At 39.8% G+C, this 14803-nt stretch overlaps 1 protein-coding gene across 5 annotated transcripts in view; it reads right to left on the reverse strand.

Annotated features, from left to right (window-relative positions):
• TPRG1 (tumor protein p63 regulated 1) overlaps positions 1 to 14803 on the reverse strand; it is a 164634-nt gene that overhangs the window by 89038 nt on the left and 60793 nt on the right. For all 5 annotated transcript variants that reach the window (XM_004003046.6, XM_042233258.2, XM_042233267.2 and 2 more), the window contains one exon: positions 2966 to 3142. In XM_004003046.6, coding sequence (XP_004003095.3) covers positions 2966 to 3142 — 177 coding nt within the window. The remainder of the gene's footprint in view (positions 1 to 2965; positions 3143 to 14803) is intronic.

Consider the following 14803-nt stretch of genomic DNA (forward strand, 5'->3'; position numbering starts at 1 on the left):
AGACATCTAAAAGAATGAAAATAATAGACTAATATCCTCATGAACATAGAGGCAAAACTCCTTAATAAAATATTAGCAAACTGAATTCAACAGCATATAGAAAGGATAGTACACTATAACTAACTGTGTTTATCTTGAGACTGAATGGCTGATTTAATATTTGAAAATCCTATTAACAACAGAATTTTTAAAAATTAAGTAAACTCATGGAGAAATAAATATGTGTGAATAAACAAATTCTTTAAAAAGGAAAATTAATAAGATGGGAATAACTCCAGCAGATATTAAAATGGTAATAAAGTACTTTAATAATTAAAAAGCATTTTGCACTCTAATAAAGAAATAAGTGAAATGGGTAATTCAGAATAAACACAAATACACATGATAAAATACAATATTTATTGATAAAGGGGAGAATTGAATAAATAATGTTGAGAAATCTAGTCTGCCATCTGAATAAAGAAATAAAGTTGATGGCTTATCTTTTTCCTTACTTAAGATAAATTCCAGATGAAACATGAATATAAGTATTTTTAAAGATAAAAGTTCTTGGTGGTTCAGTAGCTAAGACTTCATGTTCTCAATCCAGGGAGCCCCGGTCTGAACCCTGGTCATGGAAGTAAATCCTATATGCCACAATTAAAGATCTCACATGCCACAGTGAAGATCGAAGATCCCGCATGCTTCAACTAAAGGCCCAGCACAGTCAAATAAATAAATAGATATTTTCAAAAAAATTTATAAAAACAGCAGAAGAAAACTTGGAAATATATTTTGTAATTTCAGTGGTGGAGAAAACCTTTCTCAAAAAGACATAAACTTAGAAACTTGGAAGAATGATACGTTTAACAACCGAAAACTCAAAGAGAGTAAATATAGCATTAGAAAGTTAAAAGAAATAAGATAAATGGGAAAAAAATATTTGCAATAATATATGGCAGAAAGAGGACCAAGTTCCTTCATATATTAAGATCTCTTATAAATCAATTTAAAAAGATCAATGTTTCAACAGAAAAAAAAATGTGGTATGGCCAAAAATAGGCAGTTCATAGAAATATAGATAAAACTACTTTCTAACATAAAAGAATCCTCAACTTCCTTCAAATTCTAGTGATGGAAATTAAAATAAAAATATTTTTCTTCATCTCACTGGCTAAGAAAGAGTTTCATAAAACACGATCTTGTTGAGGCTACATGAGAAAGGATTCATACTTAATGGGAGCATAACCAGCTGTTGCCTGTTTAGAAGGCAATTCAGCAGCATCTATCATTAAAATTCACAAGACTTCTGTCCTAATATTTCCACTTGTGGAAATTCACATTACAAATATATTTGCATATTTATGCAAAGTCCTGTTGTTGCCGTTATCAGACTCTTTGAGATCACACAGACTATAACCCACCAGGCTCCTTTGTCCATGGGATTTTCCGGGCAAGAATACTGGAGTGGGTTGCCATTTTCTTCTTCAGGAGATCTTCCCAACCCAGGGATTGAACCCTAGTTTCCTGCATTGGCAGGCAGGTTCTTTACCACTGAGCCACGAGGGAAGCCCATAGCTTTGCTTGTAGTGGAAAAGATTAAATGCCCATTAATATAGGGCTAGATAAATAGATTAGACTTGAAATGGAATATTTTGTAATATTAAAAAGACTGAAGTTAATCTTTCCATGATTATATAATAGTGTCTCCAAGGTATATCTTTGGGTAAAATAGCTTGAAAGAAAGTATTTTATGATATGTGTACCCACTGCAAAATAATTTGTGATAAATATTTGCATTGATAAATATTATAAATATATAAAATATACATATATGCATTAAAGACAATTTTATCCTTATATATTTATAGACTATTTCTCAAAGGGGGAAAAAAAACCATGAAAGTGTTGATTATCTCCTATGGAGATAATTCCAGAAAACTTGAGGTTTGGGATAGGAGAGAGATACTGACAGTAACTAATTTTTATGCTGTTTAAATATATGTTTACAATGTGCATATGATATTGAAAAATCTACCAGTTCAAAAAGTTAGTGAACTGAATCAATTGTTTCTAACATCCATGAAAAGAAGAAATAAAAAATAGGTCTTTGATAGGATATGCTTTATGAAAAGAAAACCAATCACTTGATCAACCTATGCTTTTTTTCAGTATTTTACATTTTTCAGTTCTTACTACATACTAGGCCCAATACCAGGTACTTAAAGAACAACAATGACAATAATGAAAGATACCTGCCCTCAAAGAGTTTACAGTTCAGAGGAAGATGGCTAGCCTCTGGCTCAGACTTAAAATGTCAAAGAAATTCAGTTCCTTCTGAGCCCGTCTCAAGAACTGACTCAGTTCAGCAATCCTCTGCCATAAACCTCGTCAGGTCTCCTGGTAATTGTCAATACCTCCAAGAGAGCTGGTGTCCCCTCCACTAAATCTCTTGAAAGAGACTTCTTTCAAGAAGTGCTATTAGCTCTCATGAGTTCTGTCCATTACGCTTTAGAGAATAATTTAATTTCCTAGAGGCATTTCACCTTTTCCCACCTTCATTTCTTTGACTTCTCTCTTCCTTCTGTTTGGCATATTCTTAAGCTTTTGTTTTTTTGTGACTGACTCCTACCCCAAGTCAAATATTGCAAGTGCTTCTCCAGGAAAGTTTCTCTGATCTCTGTTATATGAACTAGGTGAGCAACATGTCTTCCATGTCCCTCCAGCTCTTTCCACTTTACATTCAACCACTCACTTGTCAGGTACTCATATTAAAGTACTATGTAAATTGTGAAATGTTAAAATCGTATCCATGAACATCTGACATAGAGTAGGAACTCAGGATTGTTTGATAAATTCAACTACAGCTTCCCTGTTCTCCCCTGGCTTCTCCCAGGTTACAGTGAGAAGTGAATTTTGTGATTGTTTTCCCTGCATGCCCCACCCCCACTGCACCACTTTCCCAAGTCTAAGACATCACACTCACTTGTCCAGTGACATCGCAGGGAAGGAAAACTTGCCCAGGCAGATGCAATAGATAGCACTCAGGGGGATCCATTGCAACTGCACACAGCAGAGCATGATGAAGTCATATTTGCAAATTAAGAGAGTCTTCTCTGTGATCAGCAAAATCCTCTCCTTCTCATTGTTCCAGTGGTCTATCCTGTAAAAATCACCACAAAGAAGAAAAGTTGATGGCATAATCTTTCCAAATTAATCGTCTTCACTGAAACATTTCTGCTAACACAAAAAATGATGAGGTTTATCACCTTGGAAGAAAGAGGAGTTGAAGAAAGCCATCCTCTCTCTCTCTCTCATTCTGGCCCCATGACCAAGGAAGGAGGGAGGCAGAGGATCCCAGGAAAATGTTTTATGCCCGCAGAGCTCAGAGATGATTATCCTTGACAGGTTCCATCAGGGGAATAGCAAGATTGCATCACATTGGCAGTCAACTGATTCATGCTCCTCCACATCTTCCCAGCTCTCTAGAAAACCTTCATGGAGCCCATCCTTCTCAAAGGACACGAAAAATATCCCTTAATTTCAGCTCAGTCTGGACAACTAAGCATTGGTTTATGCTAATCTTCAAAGGTCAAATTGCTGAATGAAGATAAAATGGAGACTTGAATTGAGGTTCACTGACCCCCACCCAAGCTATTCTATCATATTGAGCTCATCTTATCATTTTCCTGTGGTGGAAATACAGTGAAATGAGTGAAATATGATTCTTACCAGCCAAAGACAAAGCAGACACTAGGTAAGTGTTTACTGAGTTGACTTGCTTCAGTTTTCAGAGTCTTTCAGGGTATGCAATGAAATATTCTGAAAGTTAAGAATCTATTCAACAGAGAGAACAGAGAGAGCGAAAGCAGTGGCTTATTTTTAAAAAGTGAGCATGGTCTGAAATTCCTCTCACCCGCAGCATTTGCTATCTGTCTGCGAGAGCCTTTGTATACAGCACTGCGTGACTTATATTATAACTTTTTCAGTGCATATTTGTCTTCCTAAGAAACTGGAAAGGATGACTGGGCTTCCTTGGTGGCTCACATGTTAAAGAATCTGCCTGAATTGCGAGAGATCCAGGTTCAATCCTTACGTCGGGAAGGTCCCCTGGAGAATGGAATGGCTACTCACTCCAGTATTTTTGCTTGGAGAATTCCACAGACAGAGAAGCCTGGCAGGCTACAGGTCATGGGGTCACAAAGAGTCAGACACAACTGAGCGACTGACACTTTCATTTTACTTTCAAGAGACTGAAAAGAATGATTTGTGATTGATACATATCTGAATTCCCACTACAAATCATCAATCTAATGTAAAGATTAAGACTGGTCACCCTGTTCCCATCCATTCTCACACAAAACCTCAGTGCTATTCTTAAAATACAAAAGGAGTGATGTTACCTCCCTGTTGACTTTGTTAAATGGCACCCTTTCGATTTCAGGATCAAATCCAATGGTCTGGCATCTGCCCAGCACCATCTTATAGTAGGCTAAGAAAACTCGATGTCCAAGTCATGTCTTGAATGCCTCATTCAAAGATTTCTTAAACTCTGATGTAAACTTGTATCCCCATTGCATTATTTCAAAGCATTCTGATCCATTGTCATTTCCAGCTCTTACCAGCATTTGTAAGAAGGAATGATATATAAGAGGTTTAGTAACTGATACCACGTGAATCTTGACAAGTTAGAATGGACACCAAAGTACAGAGGCTAGGGCAATTCCAGCGATTATGGTCTGAGAATTATCCCTACATACACGTGCACACGCACACACACTCCATGAGGGCAGAGACTGTACAGGGCTATTTACTCTGTTCCTGTCAAATAGCCTGCAATAAATAAATATCTGTCGTGATAACTGATTGCCAATTGTAAGTCTTTTGGAGGCCTTTGGGTCGGCTGAGTGTGGGGGTGAAAACATCCAGCTCTACTAATGACAAACTTTGTAAGACTGGACATCGAGTCTGTCTGTAGCTCACATTTCTTGTCTGTGAAATGGAGACAGTACCATACTCATCTCATAAATTTGGGGAGAGGATTCATGGGCAAACTTCTCAATCAGTGGTTCATAAAGGAGCTGTTACTATTTTTGGCAGGGAAATGGCAACCCACTGCAGTATTCTTGCCTGGGGAATTTCATGGACAGAGGAACCTGGCAGGCTACAGTCCATGCGGTCACAAAGAGTCGGACACGCCTGAGCAACTTAGACATGTAAGTGACTAGGTGACCTTGGGTAACCCAATATATGCCCTTCCTCAATATGGTTCAAAGACAGGGAAGACAAAGTTAGGAGTTAAATCAATGGGAGGAAGAAGAGAAGGATAGATAAAGAAGAGAAAAGGGGAGGTGAAGGAGGGAGAAATATTGAGAAACAGACATAGAAAGAAAGAACCATGAGGCTGTGGCCTTATTATCTTCTGGCTATTATGCATGTACAAGGGTTATCTTTGCATCTCCCCACCACCCTTGGAAGAAGGTCACACCTAAAGTCATTCAGCTGGAATATGGAGGTAGAGTTAGTGATGTAGAGTCAAGATATCCAGTTTAAATCTTGGTCCTATGGCTTCCATCCACTCCAACAATGTTGCAAGACTCTACTCCACCAAGAGAAGAGAGAATTCTCGATAATCTGTTTAACACTCTGGCTTAGACAGAAAAAGATGAGGATTCTGAAATGTTTTATCAGCTATCTACATAAATTTCTCTAAATAGATTGTATCTACTTAGCAGCAAGTTATAAGCTGTGCCTAATAAACCAGGCTTGTTTTTAGTCTAAAATATCCTCAGATTTTGGTTGAAGGTTTTACTGAAAATGTCAGCACTCCATAATGAGATTTATTTTAAAAGGTAAAGGATGGATTCAGGGGGAAAAAAAGAGAGTTCTTTTTAGGAACACAGAGTGCTCTGCTGTGACACAGACTCTGCATAATTTTCATGTTGGGAAAGTTGGAATCCAAGTAAACACACAGGCTTATAAATAGTTTGGGGCCACCATCTCTAGCTTCTGGGTGGTATATTTATTTATTTAGACTTCAATCACACCTTTTCTTCCCAAAGAACTCTTGGAGAAAACACTGAATTTTATATTCCTAGTATTAATGCAATTTAAGTTTGGTGGTAATGTTCAAAACAAATATAGGAATAAGAATATCAATAATGATTCTGTGCAATTCATGGAGGATCACAAAGCCCTTGAATACCAATGCTTTTGTTTAATCTTCCCAACAATCCTTTGGACTAGATGCTATTAGCTTCATTTTAAAGAAAAAAACCTAAGGTCCAAAGACCATTACAATAAATGACTTGCCCAATGCTTTACACAGAGCAAACAGTAGTTCAAGGACCTGAAATAAGTTTGGAGGCAGCAAATGCAGGCATAGTGTTAGCTTTCTCCCTGGGACCACGAACAGTCAAATAAAGAACTTTTCAGCGTGGGGTACAAGTGTGGTAAAAGCCACCTCTGGAAGGAGCTGCTGTGATGGTCTATACCCATCCTGGAATCATCACCTCTGTGAAACAGCATCCATGACCATCCCCTCCAAACCTTGACCTCTTCCAGCATTCTCTATCTTAGGTAGAAATCCTCCTTAAAGACTCCAAGACTTAAGAGTCTTTTTTCTCTCATTTCTTCACCCCACATGCTAAGTCCTAAACATTCTACTCCTCAAATGCCTCTCAAAACCACTCACTTCTCTCCATCCTGACTTTCAACATTCTAATCCAGTCTTCCCACATCTCCTGCCTGGACCACTGCAGTTCCCTTCTCACTGGGCTTGGGCTATTAGCCCCCTGGACGTGGTTCATCTACATGTTTTAGTTCCTTCCCAGACTCATCATGATACTGCAATGAGGCACACTATTTTAAGAACAAATTTGGTCTTTGCCTCCCAACTCTGGCTTCAAATACTTCAATATCTCTCCATGGTTCTTAGGAGACATGACCAAAAAAACAAAAATCACCTAGTCTGAGGTTCTGCAGAGTTGGACCTTACCTATTTCTTCAAGGTCATTTCAGGCCAAGTCTCTGCACTCCTTTCTCCGGGATCTTTTTTCAGTTTCCAGTTTTTTTCAGTTTCGCCATGCCTAGTCCTACCGAAGGGACTTTGCCTGTGTTATTCCCTCTGCCAGCCATGTTGCTCCTAACCTTCTTTACCTACTTAACTCCTGCAGTGCTGAGCTCAATTACTCTTTACTCTGGCAAGCTTTCCCACCTCCATGACTACTTCTCCTGTTTCTAATATGTACTTTCATAAACTTCACATCTCTCCTTCACAGCACTTATCCCAGATGCAGTTTTATAGTTATTTCTGTGATTATCTAATTAATGTCAGTCTCCTCTCCTATACTGTAAACGTCATAGAGTCAGGTCTTATCATTCTATCTCCAAAGTAGTAGGTTTCCCCAAAATAGTTCTGGAATGAATTAGTGAAGAAGTAGTAATTCCTTGAGAGAGTAGCATTGAAACACATACATTACTCTGTGTAAAACAGATAGCCCCTGGGAATTTGCTGTATGACACAGGGAGCCCAACCGAGTGCCCTGTGACAACCTAGAGGGGTAGGAGGGGTGGGAGGTGGGAGGGAGGTTCAACAGGGAGCAGACATGTGTATACCTATGTCTTATTCTTATTGATGTATAGCAGAACATACTATTGTAAAGCAATTGTCCTCCAATAAAAAAATCAAAAAAATTTTGGAAAGATTTAACAGTTCTTGTGTTAAATTCAGTTAAATTGTGTTAAACAGTTTAACTGAACAAGAACAATTCAGTTCTTGTGTTAAACAGTTCTTGTGTAGTACAATCTATATGCTTTGCCTCATGCTGCTTCAAGAATCTCATCCTTTGGTTCACACATCAAAATGCTCCCCCCTAAAATAGTACATTTCTAAAAAATAGATAAACAAACCAGTAACATTGGGAAAATGTTCATACCAAAAGGATGAGGAAAAGCAGAATACAAAGTAGCACCTTCAGTGTACTTCCAGTTTTGTAACAATGATGACAAAAAAATACGTAGATCAAAACGTGAACACTAATCATTTCTGAATGGTAGGATTTCAAGTGACTTTCGTTTCTTCTCATGCTTTCTTTGATGATGAAAATCACTTAATCAAGTCCGACTCTTTGTGACCCCATGGACTGTAGCTCACCAGGCTCCTTTGTCCATGGAATTCTCCAGGCAAGAATACTGGAGTGGGTTGCCACTCCCTTCTCCAGAGGATCTTCCCAACCCAGGGATTGAACCTGGGTCCCCTGCCTTGCAGGTGGACTTTTTACTGTCTCAGCCACCAGGGAGGCCCCATGCTTTCATTAATCAAAGTTTAATTTTTATGATAAATGCTCTACTCATATGATAAAAGAGATATATGTTGTTAGTTTTCACTGAAATATAGTTGATTTACAATTGTGTTAGTTTCAAGTATACAGCAAAGTGATTCAGCCACACACACACACACACACACACACATATTTTTACATTCTCCTCCATCATAAGTTACCACAAGATGTTGAGGGTAGTTCCCTGAGCTGCACAGCAGGTCTCTATTGACTGTTCATTTTGTGTACAGTACTATGTGTATTTTAATCCCAAACTCTTGATTTATCCCCTTACCACTATCCTCTTTTGTAACCATAAGTTTGTTTTTTATGTCTGTGACCCTATTTCTGTTTTGTAAGTTCATTTGTATCATTTTTTTAGATTTCACATATAAGCAATATCATATGATATTGTCGTTTCTCTGACTTCACTTAGTGACATCTCTAGGTCTTATGACAATTTCTAGGTCCATCCATGTTGCTAGAAATGGCATTATTCCATTTGTGTGTATGTGTGGCTGAGTAATAGTAAGATATTTTAAAAAATAAGTAAAAAATCACCTATCCTTCAAGTTTTCATATTAAATTCTGTCTGTTTAATGGTGCCTTCGCCTCAGTTCCCTCACCCCTAGTAGATTGCATCTCTCGTGGTGCTAGTGATAAAGAACACACTTTTCAATGCAGGAGACATAAGAAATGAGGGTTCAGTCCCTGGGTTGGGAAGATCCCCTGGAGAAGGAAAGGGCAACCCACACCAGTATTCTTGCCTGGAGAATCCCATGGACAAAGGATCCTGGTGGGCTACAGTCCATAGGGTCACAAAAAGTCGAACACACGCTCTTTAAATACACACAAGCATTTAGCAGTGCCTCAGTTGCGGCCTCAGTCACAGCTTTCTGTTCTTGTCTTTCCATTTTCCCCAAACTTGTTGGGAGACCCTCTGGTGTAGAGACAGTGACTGAGCCCTGTGTGGGTTCCCTCGCTGTGCCCAGCACAGAGCCAAAGAGAGACAAAGTCTTAGCAAATGAACAGAATGTGGAATAAAAAGCTAGAATCATTAGATTTATCCCCTCAGCGATGAGAGCTTGTCTCTGCTGGCAGTGGACTGGCCACACCCTCCCGTTACCGCTGTTCCTCGGCACTAACTGCATTTTCCTTCTGCTGGAGAAGGGGCCCAGACTTCATGAAAACCAAGATCCTAGTGGCTCAGGGAGATTTGCAGTTTCCTGGGACTACAACAGTTTGGCCAGCAGAGGGCAACAGCGAACAAGCAATGACAGGCAGGACCTATCTGCATAAGCTTCTAGGGCCCCCCACCCTGTTACTCAAACCATCCCAGATGCCTTGCCAGTGGCCCAGCCCTATGCCTAACAATACTCTCAGCAGCTCTTCTAGGGCTGTCAGGTCAATTTTTATTTGGAAAAGAGCTTTCTCCCTAAAATATTCTGTTATTCCCTCAAACACATACAGTATGCACACACACACTTATACACACACATACACACACATACCCCACTCATCAGAGACATCTTCCCAGATATTGAGTACAGTGATTGTACCTGATTTATAAATCAATCTTCTTTCCTGTGTCCTTCCAGCCTCTTAGCATAACCAGCCCTTGAAAGAGGAAGACAGCATCTTGGCTAGTCAGAAATCAGCAACTCAGAAGGAAAACACTAAATCGTTCATTCCACACATATTCCCTAGCACCCACTGGGGTTCCAGGCCCTGAAGAGAATCCAATTTGGGTTTGCTATTCAAACACAAACAGATGAAAAATGCATGGCATTGAAGCAAAGCAATTTCCCTCCCCCTGAGTTAAGTGAAGTCTTATAAAACCTTTAGCTAAATAACCCACATGCAATTCTTTCAATCATTTGGTTACTCTCTCCCCAGGCCTCTCCAATTTGTTTAAAATAAGGGACCCTTCAAGTAAACACAGTATTCTAATAAAAACCCGATGTCCACAAACCTTCTCTGTTCCCTTCCCCTGACTTGACTTCCTGTGGTTCATTTTTTCCCACTATCCCATGCAGCCAGTCATGAACCAGGCCCTGTGCTAAGCTACTTGGAATACTGAGAAAAGCATTCAGCTCTTAAAGAATGCACAGTTCTCCACAATGTGGGGGGAATTGCCCAAGGAAGAGTTCATACGCTGTGAGGAGACTGGATGATGAGAAGACAAGTCCACAGACTCAGGTGTCTGGATTCTCAGCCCATTGTCCACAGAGATGAGGAGAAGGAACCCCAGGCATCTATTTGATGCCCTTAAAGAAGACTCTCTTATCAACTTTTCATTCCCTGCTGTTTAGTGACGTTCTCAGTGTTAGAAAACCACAAGTTGCAAGGTACGTATGATTCTCTGAAGGTGCACAAAAAAGGATCTCAGGAATATTTAGTCATTTCTCCAAAATCTCTTTAACATGTATCCACAATTTTTTTCCCCCTGAGTAAGAGAAATCCTACCATGAAATGTCATATTGCTCCAACTGATTGCTTCCCTGGTGGCTCAGTGGTAAAGACTGCCTGCCAACGCAGGAGCCTCATGTTCAATCTCTGGTTCAGGAAGATGCCCTGGAGGAGGAAATGGCAGCCCACTCCAGTATTCTTGCTTGGGAAATCCATGGACAGAGAAGCCTGGCGGGCTATAGTCCATGGGGTCGCAAAAGAGTCGGACACGACTGATTGACGAACTCTTTCACATTTAAATGGTTATTATCACCACTTTCCAGGTGGAGGAACCAAGCCCCAGTAAAGTGATGTGCCTCTAGCACCAATGATAGTGCCATCTGACCCCCAGCCCGGGCCATGTACATTTCATCTAGCTGCTTCTGCCACTTACTTTCCCTATCCCACAGGCAAATGTGCCCTCCCTAGCACAGGACAGTCAGGAAGAAGATATTTTAAAAGCCACACAAAAGAGAAGACTGGGCACACCCCATCCTTCTCTCTTTTCCACACAAGGACCGGATAGCTGTTGAACAGCTCTGTCCTCCAGGGCACACCAGGCGCTAACAAGAGGCCCACCCCCTGGGGGGCTTCTCTCCTCCCCTCCTCCCCCGAATTTACTTCAGGGATTCACTTGATCCGAAGCCAAAGAAGCTGGCAGGAGAGGAGGCGGCAGAAAGAACAGAGGGACAAGATGCAACAGATGCTCACATCTTGCCACCTCCATTGTTTTATTCTTTTAAACGGGAGAGACATTTGCTTACTGTATGTATTATTATAGCTACATCTCCTTGGGTGCAGGAGACACAGCCCACATCAGGCAAGTCCAGGAAGAAGAGATGTGTTATAAAAATACTCTGAGGAATCCCACAGAAATTCAAGAACAGGAACCAAAGCACAGTTGGGCTTTAGGAAACCTGGAAAGTCACGAGGAATGAAATTTACTCTCTGGGGAGCTGCCTCACGATGTCTGTGCATCCTTCCACACATCTCATCTGTTTCCGACTGACTGGTGTGCTCCTTCTGCTCACTGTCAAGGCTTCTCTCCTTTTTAGTTCTACCTTGCCTGTGACCTTTAATTCTATCCTAAGTCCTGACTATACATGAATTTTCAGATCTTCTCTCATAACTAACTGGCTTCTGTAGCCCTAGTTCTCCCAGTTCAGAATCTCAAGGTAGGGGGATCTTTAATGTAGGTTATTCCTTTGGGTCCCACATCAGCTAACCAGTTTAGCTTCTATTTCTCCAATCAGCTCTGGCCAGGGGCTGAAGTTATGTAGGAGAAAGTAGGAATTGCCAATGAGAAACATTTTATTCTTCTTTTCTAGAATTGTTTTAACTATTCTAATTCCTTTGTCTTTCCATAAAAACTTTAGAATACTTTCATTTATATTTACAAAAATCTTGCTAAGATTGAAAGGAATTATGCTGAACTTGTATGTCACATTTGTGGAGAACTGACATCTTTACAATGCTGATCCTTAAATCTATAGATTTGGTATTTATATCTTTGTTTCTTTTATCAGCATGTAGTAGCTTTCAGCATGTAAGTCCTATATATATTTTATTAGATTTATACTTAAATATTTTCCCTTTTTTTGAGTCATTATTAATGTTATTGTATTTTTATTTGTTTTTATTCTAGTATATAGAAATAAAATTGAGTTTTAATTGTTATTGAAATGGTTTTTATATGTTGACTGTATATCTTACTAAAGTCATCTATTAGTTCTGGAAAATTTTTGGTAATTCTTTGGAATTTTCTTCATAGATTATTATTCCTTCTGCAGTTAGGGACAGTTTTTATTCCTTGCTGTTGGATCTGTATTCCTTTTATTTCCTGTCTTGCTTTATTATGCTGGCTAGAACTTCCAGAACTATGTTAAATGTTGGTAGTGAGAGTGGACATACCTGTTTTGTTCCCAGTCTTAGGGAGGAAACGTTATCTCTTTCCAAAAAGAGTGATGTTAATTATAGGTTTTATGCAGACTTTCTTTATTAAATTGAAAAGATTTCCCTCTGTTATTTTTTTTTTTTACTATTTTTGTCATGAATGAATGTGCTGAATTTTGTCAAATGCTTTTTCTGCATCAGTTGATCTGATCATATGATTTTTCTTCTTTAGCCTTTTAATATCATGGAGCACACTGATTAATTTTCTAATACTGAACCAACCTTGCATCCCTGGAATAACCCCACTTGATCATGGTATATACTTACATTTTTTTATATTGCTGATTTCTGTTTGCTAATGTTTTGTTAAGAATTTTTACATCTATATTCATGAGGGGTATTGGTCTGCAGTTTTATTTTTGTACTGTCTTTGTCTGAATTTAGTATCAGGTTAAAACTGGCATCATAGAATGATCTGGAAAATGTTTCTTTCTCTTCTATTTTCTGGGAAAGAAAAAAAAGTGAAAGTCACTCAGTCCTGTCTGACTCTTTACAACCCCATAAACTATACAGTCCATGGGATTCTTCAGGCCAAAATACTGGAGTGAGTAGCCTTTCCCTTCTCCAGGGGATCTTTCCAACCCAGGGATCAAACCCAGGTCTCCCAAATTGCAGGCGGATTCTTCACCAGCTAAGCCACCAGGGAAGCCCAAGTATACTGCAATGGGTAGCCTATCCCTTCTCCAGTGGATCTTCCCGATCCAGGAATTGAACTGGGGTCTCCTGCATTGCAGGTGGATTCTTTACCAACTGAGCTATGAGGGAAGCCCATTTTCTGGAAAAGATTATATAAATTGGTGTTCAGTTCAGTTCAGTCGCTCAGTCATGTCCGACTCTTTGTAACCCCATGAATCGCAACACGCCAGGCCTCCCTGTCCATCACCAACTCCTGGAGTTCACTCAAACTCACGTCCATCAAGTCAGTGATGCCATCCAGCCATCTCATCCTCTGTCGTCCCCTTCTCCTCCTGCCCCCAATCCCTCCCAGCATCAGAGTCTTTTCCAATGAGTCAACTCGTCGCATGAGGTGGCCAAAGTACTGGAGTTTCAGCTTTAGCATCATTCCTTTCAAAGAAATCCAAGGGACTCTCAAGAGTCTTCTCCAACACCACACTTCAAAAGCATCAATTCTTCGGCACTCAGCTTTCTTCACAGACCAACTTTCACATCCATACATGACTACTGAAAAAACCATAGCCTTAACTAGATGGACCTTAGTCGGCAAAGTAATGTCTCTGCTTTTGAATATGCTATCTAGGTTGGTCATAACTTTTCTTCCAAGGAGTAAGTGTCTGTTAATTCCATGGCTGCAGTCACCATCTGCAGTGATTTTGGAGCCCCCAAAAAATAAAGTCTGACACTGTTTCCACTGTTTCCCCATCTATATTGGCAGTCCCCTAAATAATCGAGACTAACTTTAAAAAGAGCCTCTTGATGAGGGTGAAAGAGGAGCATGAAAAAGCCGGCTTAAAACTCAATCTTCCAAAAAACAAAGATCGTGGCATCTGGTCCCATCACTTCATGGCAAATAGATGGAAAAAAAGTGGGAAAAGTGGCAGATTTTATTTTCTTAAGCTCCCAAATCACTGTGGAGGCTGACTGTAGCCACAAAATTAAAAGACATTTGTTCCTTGAAAGAAAAGCTATGCAAAACCTAGACAGCATATTAAAAAGCAGCAACATCACTTTGCCAACAAATGTCTGTATAGTCAAAGCTATGGGTTTTTTTCTGTAGTTGTATAGAGATGTGAGAGTTGGACCATAAAGAAGGCTGAGCACCAAAGAACTGATGCTTTTGAATTCCAGTGGTGAAGACTCATGACAGTCCCTTGGATAGCAAGATCAAACCAGTCAATCCTAAAGGAAATCAACCCTGAATATCCACTGGAAGGACTGTTGCTGAAACTAAAGCTCCACCTGATGCGAAGAGGTAACTCATTGAAAAGGACCCTGAGGCTGGGAAAGATTGAGGGCAGGAACAGAAGGGGATGACAGAGGATGAGATGGTTGGATGGCATAACTGACTAAATGAACACGAATTTGACCAAATTCTTGGAGACAGTGAAGTACAGGGAAGCCTGGTGTGCTGCAGTCCATGGAGT

This window comes from Ovis aries, chromosome 1 (genome assembly GCF_016772045.2).
Source record: "Ovis aries strain OAR_USU_Benz2616 breed Rambouillet chromosome 1, ARS-UI_Ramb_v3.0, whole genome shotgun sequence".
Classification (NCBI taxonomy): Eukaryota; Metazoa; Chordata; class Mammalia; order Artiodactyla; family Bovidae; genus Ovis; species Ovis aries.